Source organism: Asterias rubens, chromosome 20 (assembly GCF_902459465.1).
Source record: "Asterias rubens chromosome 20, eAstRub1.3, whole genome shotgun sequence".
NCBI classification, from domain to species: domain Eukaryota; kingdom Metazoa; phylum Echinodermata; class Asteroidea; order Forcipulatida; family Asteriidae; genus Asterias; species Asterias rubens.
The window spans coordinates 1,056,157-1,072,021 of record NC_047081.1 but is presented as its reverse complement, the minus strand read 5'-3'; the positions used below and the strand labels follow the sequence as shown (position 1 = coordinate 1,072,021).

Sequence of the window (15,865 nt, the reverse complement as noted above, 5' to 3'; positions counted from 1 at the left end):
AATGGGCGATTGTATAATGGGCGATTGTATAATGGGCGATTGTATAATGGGCGATTGTATAATGGGCGATTGTATAATGGGCGATTGTATAATGGGCGATTGTATAATGGGCGATTGTCTAATGGGCGATTGTATAATGGGCGATTGTATAATGGGCGATTGTATAATGGGCGATTGTCTAATGGGCGATTGTATAATGGGCGATTGTATAATGGGCGATTGTCTAATGGGCGATTGTATAATGGGCGATTGTATAATGGGCGATTGTATAATGGGCGATTGTATAATGGGCGATTGTCTAATGGGCGATTGTCTAATGGGCGATTGTATAATGGGCGATTGTATAATGGGCGATTGTATAATGGGCGATTGTATAATGGGCGATTGTATAATGGGCGATTGTCTAATGGGCGATTGTATAATGGGCGATTGTCTAATGGGCGATTGTATAATGGGCGATTGTATAATGGGCGATTGTATAATGGGCGATTGTCTAATGGGCGATTGTATAATGGGCCATTGTATAATGGGCCATTGTATAATGGGCGATTGTATAATGGGCGATTGTCTAATGGGCGATTGTATAATGGGCGATTGTCTAATGGGCGATTGTATAATGGGCGATTGTATAATGGGCGATTGTATAATGGGAGATTGTATAATGGGCGATTGTATAATGGGCGATTGTTAAAGGATTATTGACTCAGGGGGATTAATCCCAGTTTAAGGTTGCGTCTATTGTTTGGTTCTAAAAGGGGAGCCATGGTTGTGGACTGGACAACAATGGCCCAAAAGTACACCCAGTTGCTCACCTGGTTTTAAGACTCTGGGTGGGATACAAAGGGGCGGTTTTTTACTGTTAAAGAAAAGATCTCACACCTTACATTTGTTGTATGGAACGAAATAATTCCCAGCTGCAGAGAGATTTCTTCTTTCATTCTCGGCTTGTCCGCTGGCTCATTTGATTACTTATTTATTCCATTTTCCTTCTCCAGACGCCATGAAGCTGGAGTTCGCCAAGGGCAATCTCGTTGACATTATTCAGGAACAAGTGGCAAAGTTCTCGGACCACGAGATCGCCCAAGGTAGCCAACCAGATGACGAGTTCGATATCGAGAGAGTCGCCAGTGACATCATCATTCTACTGCTTACTGGAGGTAACGGTTTGTTTGTTTCTGTCTGTCGTAATGATATTCTTGTCAAGGGAACTCGGCAAAACACTAATAAATAAGCTCCATCACCACCAGCAGTCCAGCATTCTCCTGAAGACAAGCAGAGTATACTGTTTGAAACGTCGAGACCAAACCGGCTCTTTTCAGAGCCAACACTCACTCAAAAGAGATTTACACTTGGTTGTGACTGCAAAAGTTAACTATTTATTTATAGTTTCTTCTTATTTCTCCACACCATGCAAAGCTTCAAACAATACTTACTAATATATACATGTATATGAGCACAGCTACAGGCCTGTATGCTTCGTTTTTGAAAGGGCAAGGACACCAAGGCATTTTCTCTTTGGCAAAGGGCACCCTATGAGGAAATTTGTAAATTTCTACTGGGGCATTTCCAGGGCACCAAGGCAATGACAAGGGGAAACGGAGGCAATCGCCTCTGTTGCCTCCTGAAGTACCAGGCCTGCAGCTACAATCATTGGTACACTTTTTGTTACAAGGCACCAAATGAACATCTGCCCATATCTACTGCCGAAGCTGTCAATTTGGACCTGGGGTGGATTTAACAAAGAGTTAAGACTAGTCTTATCTCGAGTTAGGACGAATTACTCGTCCTAACTTAGGACTAGCTATACGGTTTTCACATCTCCTAAGACTAGTCCTAAGTTAGGACCAGTCCTAACTCTGTGTGAAATCGACCCCTGACCTTTTACCCTTTTCAGCCATTGGGTAATATATTAGAAGGAAAGAGTTGATTGGTCAATAGTATCAGCACAAACTTACGTCACATGTTATCTTTGCACCTGTCACAGATGAGAGTATGAAGTACCTTTTCAACAATGGTCAAAGTTCACTGTTTAAGAAGGTCATGTCGGACTGGGTCAGCTCTCCATGTGACCTCTACCAAATATCCGGTGCGCTGGCCATCGGCAACTTCGCAAGAAATGGTGAGTGTTTTTTACAAAATCTTTTTTTTCTGGAAGACTGCATTATCATTATTATTATTTATTATTATTTATTCGACCAATACAATAGGCTCATACTCAAAGTTATTAGTACACTTCTAGGACTGGAAATGCAAGAATCGTGCTCACAAGTGTTAATTTTCATTACGAAGCAATCTGGTGGTGCTTTAAGATCTTCAGCTTCATTTTTGCTTAGCTCAACCAAGCTTTAGAAACTTCTCGCTATGGTCATCCTGCCTTTGCCAATGCTGCCTTTACCAATGCTGCACCTGCCATTTGGGATCAAGGTCCCTGCCATACGTCAAACAGCATCTTTGAACATCTTCAAGAGAGACTTAAAGCCCCCTTTGTTTCCCTAGCTTTTCCTCTTCACTTGTTCTGACGAAGCCTTTGTGTCATCCTTGTCGTCTTATATTAGCGCCTTGATAGGTTTCTGGAGATGTGCGCATTACACATGTTATTATTATTATCATAATAAATTAGCTTGTATTGCTTCTTGTCCCTAGATGAGCATTGTATACGTCTTGTAGAGCTCGGAGTCCTAGAGCCTCTTCTCAAACTCTTGAAGAGACCAGAAGGAGAGGATTTGGATATGAGACTTGGTCACGCAGTCCTCAGCGCTCTAAAGAATCTTGCCATTCCTAGTGAGTTAGGCCGTGTCCGAAACGGCGACTTCGGCTACAGCTACGGCTAGATCGCGCGCGTCTGCCTATTCTTCAACACTGCTAGACGCGCTGATCTAGACGTAGCTGTAGCCGAAGTCGTCGTTTCGGACACGGCCTCAATCATCTTATCAACAAGGGTTGGAGTACTTTTTGTATGACACAAAACACAAACGTCCACATTATTTACATTATACTTTAAATCGTTTAAAGATGATGATGCCTTTAAAATATTACTTACCTAGGTGATGCAGTTTTTGAGTAATGAGTAAAACATTTCACACAAATAATTTTTATCTCAGTGAGACGATGGAAGATTTTTAAGACGCTAGGTGGCAGCAGACTTGCCAGGTAAATCCATTATTCTTAGTTATGTGTGCATACGTAAACAATGGAAATTTAACTGGTAAGTTTGCTGGCACCTAGTGTTCCAAGGTCTCCAATTTAAATGGGACATTTTCTGATCAAGTTCACATATTGACCTCTCACCTTTGACCTCACCCATTCATAGAGGTCAACAAGCCACTGCTGTTGAAGACTGGTATCATTGAAGTGATTCTACCCCTACTGAAGCTAGACATGCACCCGGTTGTCTTTAAACTACTCGGCACTTGCAGAATGCTCATAGACGGACAGGGTAAGTGCCTCAGGCTCCTTGCGCATTCTGAATCTGAACTATATAAGATTAAGCCCATATTTTCACAGGGTTATTTATTTCATGAACACTGTCTGCGACTATTTTGTCAGCTCTACCAATCCTGTATAATACCTTTAACAACACAAGAAGGAATTTTGTTTTTGTTTGTAGGAGAAACGGCCGTTTCATTGGGTCAAAATGTAGAGTTCATCGATAGAGTTGCTGATCTATGTGACTGTGAGATACATGCAGGGGTCTCGGGAGAAGCTAACAGGTCAGTCTCTGTTTTTCAAGTTTTGATTAAGTATTTATTTCATCTCAGACTGTCCTTCGAATTGATTTTCTTATCTTTTATATAATTTATTTGTGCTCAAGTCTAACGGTCTCTTTTTATTTCATCTCCCAAGACTGTTAGCGGCCCTCATCAAGCACTCCGCTAACACCCAAGTCATGCATTGCATCATCGAACATGGCGGGATGTCTCGACTGGTTGCCATGGCAATGAGCGAGCACACGCTGATGCAAAACGAGGCACTAATAGCCCTCACACTACTGTCTTCTACACAACTCGGTAAATAACCCAAGACACTTATTCTGTTAAATCGTAAAATATTTTACGCTGTGTTCCTATGCAGACTTTCTCAGAGTTCCATACTGATTATTAAGTTGGCTGGAAGAGTAGGGGTTTACCCCGGTGTTTCTGATTCACAGCAAGCATGCACCTGTGTTGATGGGTTTCCTTGGGCTTCTGAGCTACATTGATTTATCTTCATAACAAACATGCACCCTCCTCTCCAGGTTTCCTTAGACTTCCGACCTGCAGTGATTTAAATTCATACAAAGCACCCTTGTTTATGGGTTTCCTTGTACTTCCGAGCTACAGTGGTTTAACTTCATAACAAGCACCCTTGTCTGATTTCATTGTATTATGATAGTATGGGTATTATTGTGATTTTGTTTCCTTTATCATTTCAGACAATGAGGCCGTGCAAGCTTTCATGGATGCCAATCTCCTAGCGATGGTGAGCCGGGTCCTAAAATCAAACCAAACCACCCCTGAAATCCAGTGCAATGTTCTATCCCTGGTGGGTTTTTTATCACAATCAGGTAAGATCATCAGGTTATACCATGTTAATTAAGGGGAAATTAATAAGTAAGGGTGATGAATATGACTTAAAACAAATAACATTTTTGTGGGAGAGGGAAGCCCAACTGAAAGTGGTCACCGAAAAACTAAAGTACTTTTTTAATTTTTTTTTAAAGATTTTGCCATTTTTAAAGGTTTTTCTGCAACCGTTGTACTGCAATTTGATGAGTTGCAAATATCACCATAGTGATTTTTTTGTGACACCACACTTTGTAGGATTGATACACTGTAAAGATCAATATTTGCCCTTTGTTGAATTGACCCATCAGAATTGAACCATCAAATTTATACTGATTTAATTTTTCTTTTTTCGTCAAGATGTTTTAAAGGCTGCAATGATCCAGGACAACTTAATGTCTGTTATCGACACGCTGGCAACTAGTAACTGCGAGTTGCTCAAAAGGAAAGCTGTGAATGTCCGCGAACATTTTACATGAGCGAGATGAACTCTTTCCAGAAAAAAAACTTTGAAAGACTTGAAGGCTGTCGATAGCCATGGAATTATTCCAGTGTGGAACAGGATTTTGGAAGTGAGAGTGGCTCCAGATACTTGGCGGGGCTGTTTGGATTTTTTTTTTAGGAGAGTGTCTTCTGCATGTTTTGCTACTGTATGAAACCTTCACAGATGGAAGCTACTTATGGGGTATCTTCAGTTGGAGATGGAAGCAACGCCCAAGTTTGAGTTGCACGGTAAATTTCAACAGAACTTTTTCAACTGTAATTGCATGTGGGTCGACTCGACCACGTCGCCATTGAAAAAAGGAATCTCTCTCGTCTTCAGAATATTTGATGCACTCAACGAGCTGATAAAATCGTCTTAATTTGAATAAGTCGGTAGACATAACGATGATAAATCCATATTATATTCCTCTTTTACAAATTGCATGTGCAATAGACTGAAGCGCTTTGCTGTGAATAGCAGGGCGGGAGTTCACGATGCCGGTCTGATAGTGCATGTTGTAATTCACGTTATCGGCAGGCGCACATTGAAGAACTGAAGATTTGTTGTTGGAAATGCGGGAAGTTTGGGAAACTTTATTTCATTATCGGACTGAAAGCTAACAATTTGAAATGAGTATTAAGTGAACAGAATATGATATTATTTACTCATGTTGGAGTCTGTTATGTTTGGGATTAACTTTACCCCAGTCAGCGGCTGTATTTCATCTGTTGGACCCAGCAGGCATAATGTTCGTCTGTTTTCCAAAAATCTGAAAAATTGTGATTAAATAGTAGTCTGAAATGTCATATTAAAGCCTACACGATGTGTGCATGTAGGTCTCCCCATGTACTCAATAAAATATTCCTACATTTTTCTCAAGGACCAATTATCATTCCTAGTCCAGACAAACCAGAGAACTTGTTCAAGGGTAAATATGTAATTGACCAAGACTTTCCAGTGATGTTGGCATTAAACGACATTTAATGTGGTTAATTCTTAGGCCATTGTAGGCCATAGTGCCCTCATAAATAGCTGAGTTCTCTGGGCCCCCTTGAAGTTAACTGCTGATAAAAAAAAATACATTTAAAAAATATGAAACTTAATCATTCTTGCCAATGTAATCTCTATTTAAGATTTGTGCGTGTACTTAATATAAAAAAGAGTCGCATAGTACAGGCTACTCCTAACCCAATTTAATAGAGATGCTTAAAGGCAGTGGACACTATTGGTTATTGTCAAAGACTAGCCTTCACAGTTGGTGTATCTCAACATATGCATAAAATAACAAACCTGTGAAAATTTGAGCTCAATCGGCCATCAAAGTTGCGAGAAAATAATGAAAGAAGAACACACCCTTGTCACACGAAGTTGTGTGCGTTTAGATGGTTGATTTCGATCTTGAAATCAAATTCGTGGAAAATTACTTCTTTCTCCAAAACTATGGCACTTCAGAGGGAGCTGTTTCTCACAATGTTTTATACCACCAACCTCTCCCCATTACCTGTCACCAAGAAAGGTTTAATGCTAATAATTATTTTGAGTAATTACCAATAGTGTCCACTGCCTTTAAGCACAAAAAGTAGCTAAGCAAAACAAAAGTATGCTTACCAGAATAAAGCTACCAGACAAAATACAATGTACCATGTGTGACTGGTATTCTGCTAATTTCTACTTAAATAGATACGTAATTATTTTGTCGCTTAAGCAGCTCAATGAAATTGGCAGCCCTGAGATTTTAAATATTTCACAAGAATTCACAGTGTTTGTTAACAAGGTTTAGGCCTTCAAAAAAAAAAGGTGTTTTTCTATATTATGGTGGTTATGGCCAGGCAGTCAAGTTCATCGGACCTTAGCTCTGGTGTTGTCCGGTAATTTACAGACACCCAGTTCTAAAGTGTTTCGGGGCGGAACTCTAGTTTACGGGACCCAAGCTCTGGTGTTGTCAGCAGTGGAGTGTGGGTTTCGATTCCTGGTCATGACACTTGTGCCTTTCAGCAAGGCACACGGAAGGTAGTTTATTCTGCTCTACCAGTCAGGCTCCCAGTGGATGATACCCTAGCCCTAGCCCTAGGAGTAGGTGGCAACGTGCCCCTAGTGGCAGTAGATTAGGGTCTGCAGCCCAAATCAGTTAAGTGTAGCCCTCGCCTTAAAGTGGCCGTCCGGTCCTTGTGATGTAAGGCAACCTCTCATTCAAATATTTTGTTTAATCATGGATCAGCCACCCTAAATATCTGCTTGAAATAATTAAAATTTAATTAAAGCCAAAAAGTATTTGTTAATATCATTAAGATGGCCAAGTTAAAATGATACCTTGTTTTGTGCAAATTACTTGTCCTAAATGTGATTAGGCAGTTGACATTGCCTAGCTTTATGTAACTGTAAAACACCAAATGAGTAAAGTGAACGAAATGTGACATTTTTACATTTAGTGACGTTTGTGATCGGAGAAAAGTGGTGTTAAATTTTATTTTTATTGGAAGTTGAAACTCTCTCAACTTTTAGACGTTACATGAGGAGACACCTGATTACAATGTTTTACATATTTATCCAGTTTCCTCAAAAGTTATATTTTGTTTACTTTTTGGTATTTTTTTAAGATAGCAAATTCCGCAGTTGAGATTTTATATTTTAAAATTTGGATGGGTTTAAATTTAAAATAGATGGTACAAAACTTGCGCTTATTTGAACATTTTGGAGTTTCCCCATGTACATTACTTTAGTTGAGGAAACAAAATCTAATACTTTCATGAGAAATGTTCAAATATGCGTAAAACTTTTCACAATCTATAGTTTGAACACAAACATCATGTACACAAACAGTAATGACTCAAACTATGTGTGTGCATTTGGTGAAAGGACAGGCTTGAATTTTTGTGAAGTGTTATGCCTAACAAGTTTTTCGTAGACTACTGTATTTGTTTTGAAATATGTATGTGTAAAATTCCTTCATATCCGCGTGAGAGATCTCCTGTGATAGTGAACTCCTACATTAGCTGTCTATGCTGAGAGTGAGCCCTCTTGTGTCGATGGTTCTGGGAAGCTATTAATAGCAGGATAGTCTTGAATCAAGACTACATGTTATATCAAGCACCAAATGGATATTTTCCAAATTTGTTTTTCTTCAGTCTAAGGCATGGATCGAATAACGACAAAGTTTTGCCCAAAGAGATTTTACATTCCAGAGGTTTTTAATAATTGAGGCCACACTTCATAACAAACTGGAAATCAGGCATGACAAATGTATCAACCTCTTACTTTATTTTGTAAAACATTGCATGGTATTATTCACATTAATGTTCACAATCATTTTTGCTTAAGAAGTTGCTCAAGTATAGAAATTCCCTATTACTATTTGAACATATATACCTGCAAAGCTTGCACAATTTCTAACCCAAAATATGTACGAAAACGTAACAAATAATATATATTCTGAAAATGTGTACAATATCTTTCAGCATTTAAATAAATTATGTAGTTCTACAAGCGCATTGCCTATGAAACGTCAGACTCAAATAAAACTGTCCCTTTTGTCTGTTTGTCTTCTGTTTCCTCCAGGTATAGATTGAAAGCACTGTGTATATTCAGTCAGAAAGTGCAGCGCAATTCCAGCATGTTCAAGGTAGACTCGCAAAACTGCTAAAGGTAAACTGTAGAGGCAACCTAATATTGATTGGCGACACTAATTTTGGACTCTGAGGGACTTGGCAAGTCTATCAATTTTGATCCATGTTTGTTTGATACAGATATCTCTTCTCCAGTAATTTGTGATATCGGTGACTATGTAAACAAATGCTGCCAATCAAGACTAGTCGTGACCTCGCTTGACCTCATCACGAACATGAAGTATTTATTGATGAGGTCAAGTAAGGTCAAGCAAGGTCATGCCTACCAGTTACCTGTAAAGTCTACTTGTCATAAATAATGCTCTCTGAGTCTTAAACAATTACATGTATACATTTTTCTTGAAGTTATGCGCATAATTTCTATTGAAAAGACTTCACAAATCTTATTAAAAGTTACGACTTTTTTTAGGGAACATTCGAATAGTAACATTTGTGAAGCGCCTTCACCTAATGTTTCAGGGTAAATAAATGTATGCCAGCGACATTAAAACTTTTGTATACAAGTGAGTACACTTTTTTGTTCATGAACAACTGTTTGCAAACCACTGTAACGGTTATCTTTTTGTTATTTATATATCAATAACAATCGCTGTGTCATCAACTAAAAAAGGTGATTGAGTTTGTCGAATACAAACTCATGTGTTGTCTTTGTATCAAAAAGTGTACCCATGATTGTAGCTGTGCAAACAAACAATACAAGACAAACAAATTATGAATCAGTTGTCTATAAAACCTAAACATCTTGCTACATCTACATTTTGAACTTTATAAATTTTATAGAACAGCCTTTTAATCTTACAGAAACAGTCCGGAAGTACTAGTATAGAGATATGAAGAAAACTAAAGGCACTGAAAAGAGGTGGCGTTTGTTAGTATATACATAGGATCAAGATAAACGTACATGCACGTACAAAAAAACGGGTAAGTTAAAGTACTTTAACACAATGAAAGATAAAAGATGTTAGAACTAAACGTTGTCTTGTTCTAATTAGTACTAGTAAAAGAAGAGGGTAGACGACATTTGTGTTTGGCATAATTGCCACTTTTTAAACGCGGTCTCAGCTATAAAGATATATAGTACAAGAAGTCACTGAACTTAAAACTAACAATTGTAGGCTATATTACAAAAATGATTGAAAATATTTCAGCCAAAACAGTGGAAAAACATCAAACCATTATCTTTGTACACGGCAAAACAACTTAAATCTACAAACATTTTCAATATATATCTAAATTAATAACTTAAAAAAAAACATCAAGTAAATCACAACTTAAAGAGTTTTATGTACAGGGTGTTTCCACGAAACCTCACTAGATTTTATTTCCAACATGCAAGGTTTCAATTCCTACAAAGTGATGAATTTGTTGAAACTTGGAGTCCTGGAATGAATGTATTGACTAGAGCGGGATTTGAACCAATGACCTTTAGTCATCGCAAAATCTATTCCAGCAAATATATTCTACTGGGCTAGTGACATTACGATGGGCAATAACAGTCTCCTGACGATGACTTGAGCAAGCTAGTCGAAACGTTAAACCAATTTGAGAACTCACTCTGCGGTAGTGCAGTTAATAACGATCCTAAAGCTGAAGTAGCAGTCCTAGCCAATTTTCTATACCTTCCGCCCAGGTAGCAGTTAAAAAGCAGGACAGTGCTTTTCAGAACTGAGAAGTCTTCCGAACAATCCAATAAATCTACTCCGCGGTAGTAGAATATATAAAAGAAAAAACTACCTGGCAAGTAGATACACACATGGTGTTACCGCAAACCAAATATATAACACTCTCTTAATAACTACAAACACATCAAATTTTCTGCAGCTGGTTCAGTTCAAAAACAGTCATCGTTCTCCGACCGGCAAAAAAATTCCTAAGATTCTTCATTTTTGCCGAAGGTGAGAGATAGACGACGTGAACATTTTTCATGGATAACACTTTTGGGTGCCAAACCATCGTCACGCCGTTTGCGATCAAATTAAGCTGCATGAAGACCAGCGACACACCCCAGAAGATCGAGAGGAGGTTCAGCAAGCACATGGACCACACCCAAGGCTGCTTGTGGACAACGGCGACGCCTATTTCCCAGAGGGTGTGGCCCGGGTAGATGATGAAGAGGTACTGAAAGGAGTAAAGAATGAAGATGACTTGAGAGAGCATGACGACGAGGATGAATGTGACGAAGTGACGATGGTTGTCCTTGGCGATGCAACCGAGGAGAAACAGACAGTGGTGGTCGATTCCCAGTATGCACTGCTCGCACATCTTACAGTGTCTGGCACGGTCGGGAACGGTAATCTTGAAAGTAGTAAAAAAAAAAAAGTTTACCAAAAACTTACAGGACTTAAGATGAAATATCTATAAATGTAATGTTGTTAGTGACATGCCGTGCCAAACCCACATTTCATCGGCTCAGTTCTATAAGGTCAATAATTGCAATTTCATGTTCATGGGTTTAAAAAAAAAGAAAAAAAAAAAAAAAAATCTTGATAAGACTGTCTTTCCAAATTGAAAGATAACTTAATATGCACCAAAACACAGCTGAAAACATGTTATCTTTAAATTTACAAAGGAGAATAAGTTCAGGTGAAAAGTCAACTTTATAACCATGATCGGATTGATTGCTTCACTAACCTCACAGCAAATGCAAAACTCATCAGCTTTTGTTTTCCCAGTGGCCACATCTCTGATGCAGGGGTCAGCGTCCTCCAAGATGGCCTTTGACCTTGGAATCCTACCGGGGTCACGAAATAGAAGTACGTAGTATAGGTAGAACATGACGCAGAACAGCGGAAGGTCAACGAGAAAATGAATGTAGGTGTTGACTTGGAAAATCAGTGATGACTGAAAGTTAAGGAAGTTCAATTATGTGATACGAAAGTGCGAATGGCAACAAATAGGTCAGAGGTGAAGCAACATGCGTTATTATTCCCATTTTAAACAAAACTACTACCTAGCCCCGGAGCACTGTTTCTCTGTAATCGATTTTTCAAGTTACGTCACAATTAATGAGTAGTTTAACGACAAAGGTAGGTTTATAATTAGATTAGCAGATAGTTAGTTTATAAATGCACCAAAGTAGAGAAAATAATAGAAAATGCAAATGATGTGACAAAAAAACTGTTCGTCTGCTCAATAAAATACATTGACTTTATAACTATTCTGATAGGTCGATCAAATAAACAAGTTTGACAAAAAAACATACTTGCTCATAAAAGTACCTTTTACTTGTGCTTCAGTAAAGCCAAATTGATGGCTTCATTTGAAACCATAAGTTAATGTCAATGGGTCTTGTTAAAATTACAGTTTTTTCAAAAGGATATCGGGGTGAAGCTTGAAGAACAAACACAGCGCCGTGTGGAACATCCCTGCAGCAAATGCGCCACAAAAGATAGGGTTGGACCATCTGCGGAAAGACAAACAAATGAACGCCATCGTAAAAACAGATTTCAGCACATAGGTATACTTTGGTCTTCTCCTTTTGTTTGATCTCTGGATCAAGGGGAACATTAACAAAATTAAATTGGTAGTTTAGTGACTTTAAGCCACTTGATGGTTTCCTTGTCAAGGTCTCTGAGTCCCTGATTGCCTTTTGGGTGGTCTGAAGTATAAATATGAATGCTATTTTTACTGAATATGTTAAATAAATGTATGAATAAAATAATTCAGGGCAATTACTGACATAACTTTGAGCATATTTTGGTAGTTACCCTGAAAGAAATTGTTTAAATTTCTATCTGGCAGAAAGTCAAGATGTTGACATACCTTGAGAGGTGATGGAGTCGATGGCTTTGACCTCCAACATAAGAGGCGAGGAAACCGGTTGCGACGGTAGCAACAACCGAACTATAAGATCCGATGACACCACAAACGAGCATGATGAGGCCGAAGAAATGGGCGGGCAACGTTAGCATGAAGTACCAGGTGAACATGGGGCCTTTGGGGGGAAGGTTGGGCGTCTTGGAATCGGCCCAGTAATTCATCTCTTTGAACAATTGCTGATGCCTGTAAAAAATTGAAATCAAAACTTTAAAAATGGCACAATTCTGATGGAAACCGAACGATTGCCAGGTTAAAGTTTTAAGTTGGGAAGGTAGTGCATTCTGCTCTACCAGCCAAGCTCCTACTGGATGATACCAATGCTTACTGACTGTGATGGGGTAACCCTGTTTCAGCGTAGGTATTAAAATGCCCCTGGCGACAGTTCGCTTTGGCCTACAGCCACAGCCAAAATCAGTTTAAGTGTAACCCTCGCCTTAAAGTGGTTGTCTGGCCTTAGACATTTGGCAATATTTGCTTTTTGTACTTTCCCCTGTTAGAGTGCTTTATAAATACCTTGTATTATTGTTATTATTATTATTATTAATACGATTAATATCTCACCCAAAAATTTAAAAACTTTTCAAAAGGTATACTAGGTTCATTTTGGTTGAAGCTGCTTTTCATCGCTATGGGTCTCTAAAGGGTTATATTTTATTTGAACTTTACCCGTGGGTTTCGCCTTGCAGCAGTACATGGAGTGGTGTCTGGCTGTGGTTATTGTTAACTTTCAGCATTCCGCAGTTCCCATGCTGTAGAAGGATCCAACAGGCTTCACTGAGAGCGTTCTGACAAGCTATGTGAAGTGCTGTGTTACCGTTATTATCCGTCCAAGTTAATTCCGATCTCTGTGTGGGAGAAAAGAAGTGAAACTCAAGCCAGTAAAAACTCATTCTTTCAGAAACCAGAATCGTCATCAATCCAAAATAATTAATTAAGAAGTGACTTACGTTGTTTCTCAAGAGATATTTTATTGCATCTTGGAATCCTTGAAGACATGCTATATGCAGAGGCGTTTGACCACTGAGGAAAGATACAAAATAAAGGTAAATGGAGGAAGCATACCTTTGGTAATTGCCCCAAAAATTAATGGCAATGAAAACTTACTTTGAAAGTAGCACTGGGGAGCTGACTAAAAAAATTAAGCTAGAAACCACCCCTTTTGAAGTAAAGGAGTTTGAAAAAAAAAGGTAACTTGTCACCGAAAATTTGTAGTGTGTCCTCTCTTGCGGGATTGAGGAAGTTGTTTAAACTTACATAGAGTCTCTGTCATGAAAAGCCATCCCATGTACTTCAGACAAGTAGTGCATGCTTAACCTGCAGTTGAAATGAGATAAACATAAAGGGCCAACAAATGAATAAACAAATTAAGCATTTATAAAAGGGTTTTGTGTTCAGATGATTTTTAAGATTGTCTTCCTCATAATTGTGGCCATTTTAGTTTTGAGTTTAACAAAGGAGAATAATTGAAGGCATTATGATTTTTTCCTGAAGTGGATTGAAATTAATCTGAGACATTGTGAATTTTGTGTTCCTGAAGAGACTTACACACTACCCCACCCCCACCTCCGCATTAACGTACAGGCGCTATACCAACTGAGCTATCAAGGCCTAATGTTGGCAAGACTATAATTGGAATAAAAGAAGATCTATAATTGGGACATTCCAAACTACAGTTGGGACAGCCCCAACTACAGTTGGGATAGTCCAAACTATTGTTGGGACTCGCCCAACTATAGTTGGGACATAGTTGGGTGTTTGGACTATGATTGGGACTTACACACTACCCCCAGCCGCAGCATGATGAAGACAATTCCTCCCGGCGTTATCTCTCTGCCAGACATCCCCTTCCTCCTCACCGCCCTCTAGCATCATATGAATATTCATAAGGGATCCTCGTTTGCATGCATAATGAAGTGGTGTTTCTCCATAGTCATTTGCTTCATTGACAGACGCTGAGTGATCTAGAAGAAGTCGAGTGATCTTGGGATCTCCACGTAAGGCAGCCTTGTGCATTGGGGTCAGTCCATGCCATCCTTTAAATGCAACAAATATCATGTTAAAAATGCAAAAAATTAGAAACTTTGTGTAGTAAATTCTGGGAATCAAAGCCAGAAACGAACATCACAAAAATGTGAATACATTGAGAAAACAATAGCTTGGAAAAGTACCGAGTAAACAGTGATTCATCACACACCATGTACACTTTAGATGAGTCAAAAACAAATAATAGATTAGTTGCTGTCTACATCTCATGTACAAAGTGAGTAGTTGACTACGTGTACATCAAAGTTAATTGATTTGCAGGTTTGGCAGATCCAGATGACCAGGCTAACAACCAATCAGCATAGGCTAAGTAGTGGTAAAACGATTGTATTGGTCCCAAGTTCAAGAAGTCGCTGGGAGTGTCAGCCAATGAGAGCCCAATACTCTGGGCAGTGCAATTTTGTGTTGTTACCCCTAGTTTGAGATTGTCAAAAAGGAATTTTTAAGTTTAGCTTCACTTTGTTTGTGATTGACAATATGTCGTGTGCGAACTTGTACGTTGTTCCATTGTTTGTTAGGAAGATCATCCAAACAAATATTTGCATTTTAATTTATAAGTTTATAACTATATCATATAATTATAAAACACCATTTCGGTTTCCTCATCATCCTCCATTTCCTGTTTTCCATATCTCATTTTTATCTCTAATTAATATTTTTTACTAAGAAATAAAAACCATAAATAATGTATTGGATAACTTTCCGTATGGCGCCACCACTTTTCCACTAATTTTTACAAAAAGGGATATCTCATTGAGGTAAATTAGATACTATATTATTTCATATCGAATGAAAAAGTGGTGGCGCCATACGGAAACTTTTCCAATGTATTTGTTTTATTGACAAAAAATAATCATCATGATCATTGGTATTCAACCATTGTCAACATTACATATCAGTGAATTGTTTAAATGTCATTGTGAAAACTTCGTTGTACCTTGTTTATGTGCAGCATCCGGGTCGTCTTCAATCAGTTGTGCAATTTCATCGTACGGATGATAATTGTGAATCAAATCTGAAAGACTTATCTTGACTTTGCCGGTAGTAGGGCCCACAAAATGAGCATACGTTGAATGATCTGGAATTGGCGGTAAATCCATGGCGGATAAAAGCATAAAAAGCCACTTACAAGTGAGAAAGTTATTGATTAAGTGTTGACTGGTGTTAAGATGAGACTACATGGGCGCCGCCATGTTTGACTCCGAGTGTTCCTTTTTGATTGGTTCTTGGTTATAGTCTTCCGAACAAGACTGTTTTGATTGCTTCTTGGAACGCTTGTGCTGAGAAACTGTGTTTGAATTTTAATATAGGAGATACAGCGGTAATTTTTCATAATAAGAACACATAGAAGAGCA

General features: G+C 38.6%; 2 protein-coding genes across 4 annotated transcripts in view; one reads left to right on the top strand and one right to left on the bottom strand.

Moving 5' to 3' along the window:
- LOC117303710 (rap1 GTPase-GDP dissociation stimulator 1-like) overlaps positions 1-6,302 on the top strand; it is a 30,699-nt gene extending 24,397 nt beyond the window's left edge. For all 3 annotated transcript variants that reach the window (XM_033787992.1, XM_033787993.1, XM_033787991.1), the window contains 8 exons: positions 996-1,157; positions 1,985-2,119; positions 2,644-2,781; positions 3,311-3,436; positions 3,608-3,710; positions 3,844-4,007; positions 4,412-4,543; positions 4,902-6,302. In XM_033787992.1, coding sequence (XP_033643883.1) covers positions 996-1,157; positions 1,985-2,119; positions 2,644-2,781; positions 3,311-3,436; positions 3,608-3,710; positions 3,844-4,007; positions 4,412-4,543; positions 4,902-5,020 — 1,079 coding nt within the window. In that variant the 3' untranslated portion in view covers positions 5,021-6,302. The remainder of the gene's footprint in view (positions 1-995; positions 1,158-1,984; positions 2,120-2,643; positions 2,782-3,310; positions 3,437-3,607; positions 3,711-3,843; positions 4,008-4,411; positions 4,544-4,901) is intronic.
- A 4,055-nt stretch (positions 6,303-10,357) lies between these two features.
- On the bottom strand, positions 10,358-15,702 carry LOC117303725 (palmitoyltransferase akr1-like). The gene is made up of 9 exons (XM_033788025.1): positions 15,448-15,702; positions 14,245-14,500; positions 13,722-13,781; positions 13,415-13,487; positions 13,134-13,312; positions 12,411-12,650; positions 11,969-12,051; positions 11,280-11,482; positions 10,358-10,943 (listed from the first exon to the last, which is right to left on the bottom strand). The coding sequence occupies exons 1-9, from the start codon at positions 15,623-15,625 to the stop codon at positions 10,455-10,457; spliced, it is 1,761 nt and encodes a 586-aa protein (XP_033643916.1). The 5' UTR covers positions 15,626-15,702; the 3' UTR covers positions 10,358-10,454.
- Positions 15,703-15,865: the final 163 nt, after the last annotated feature.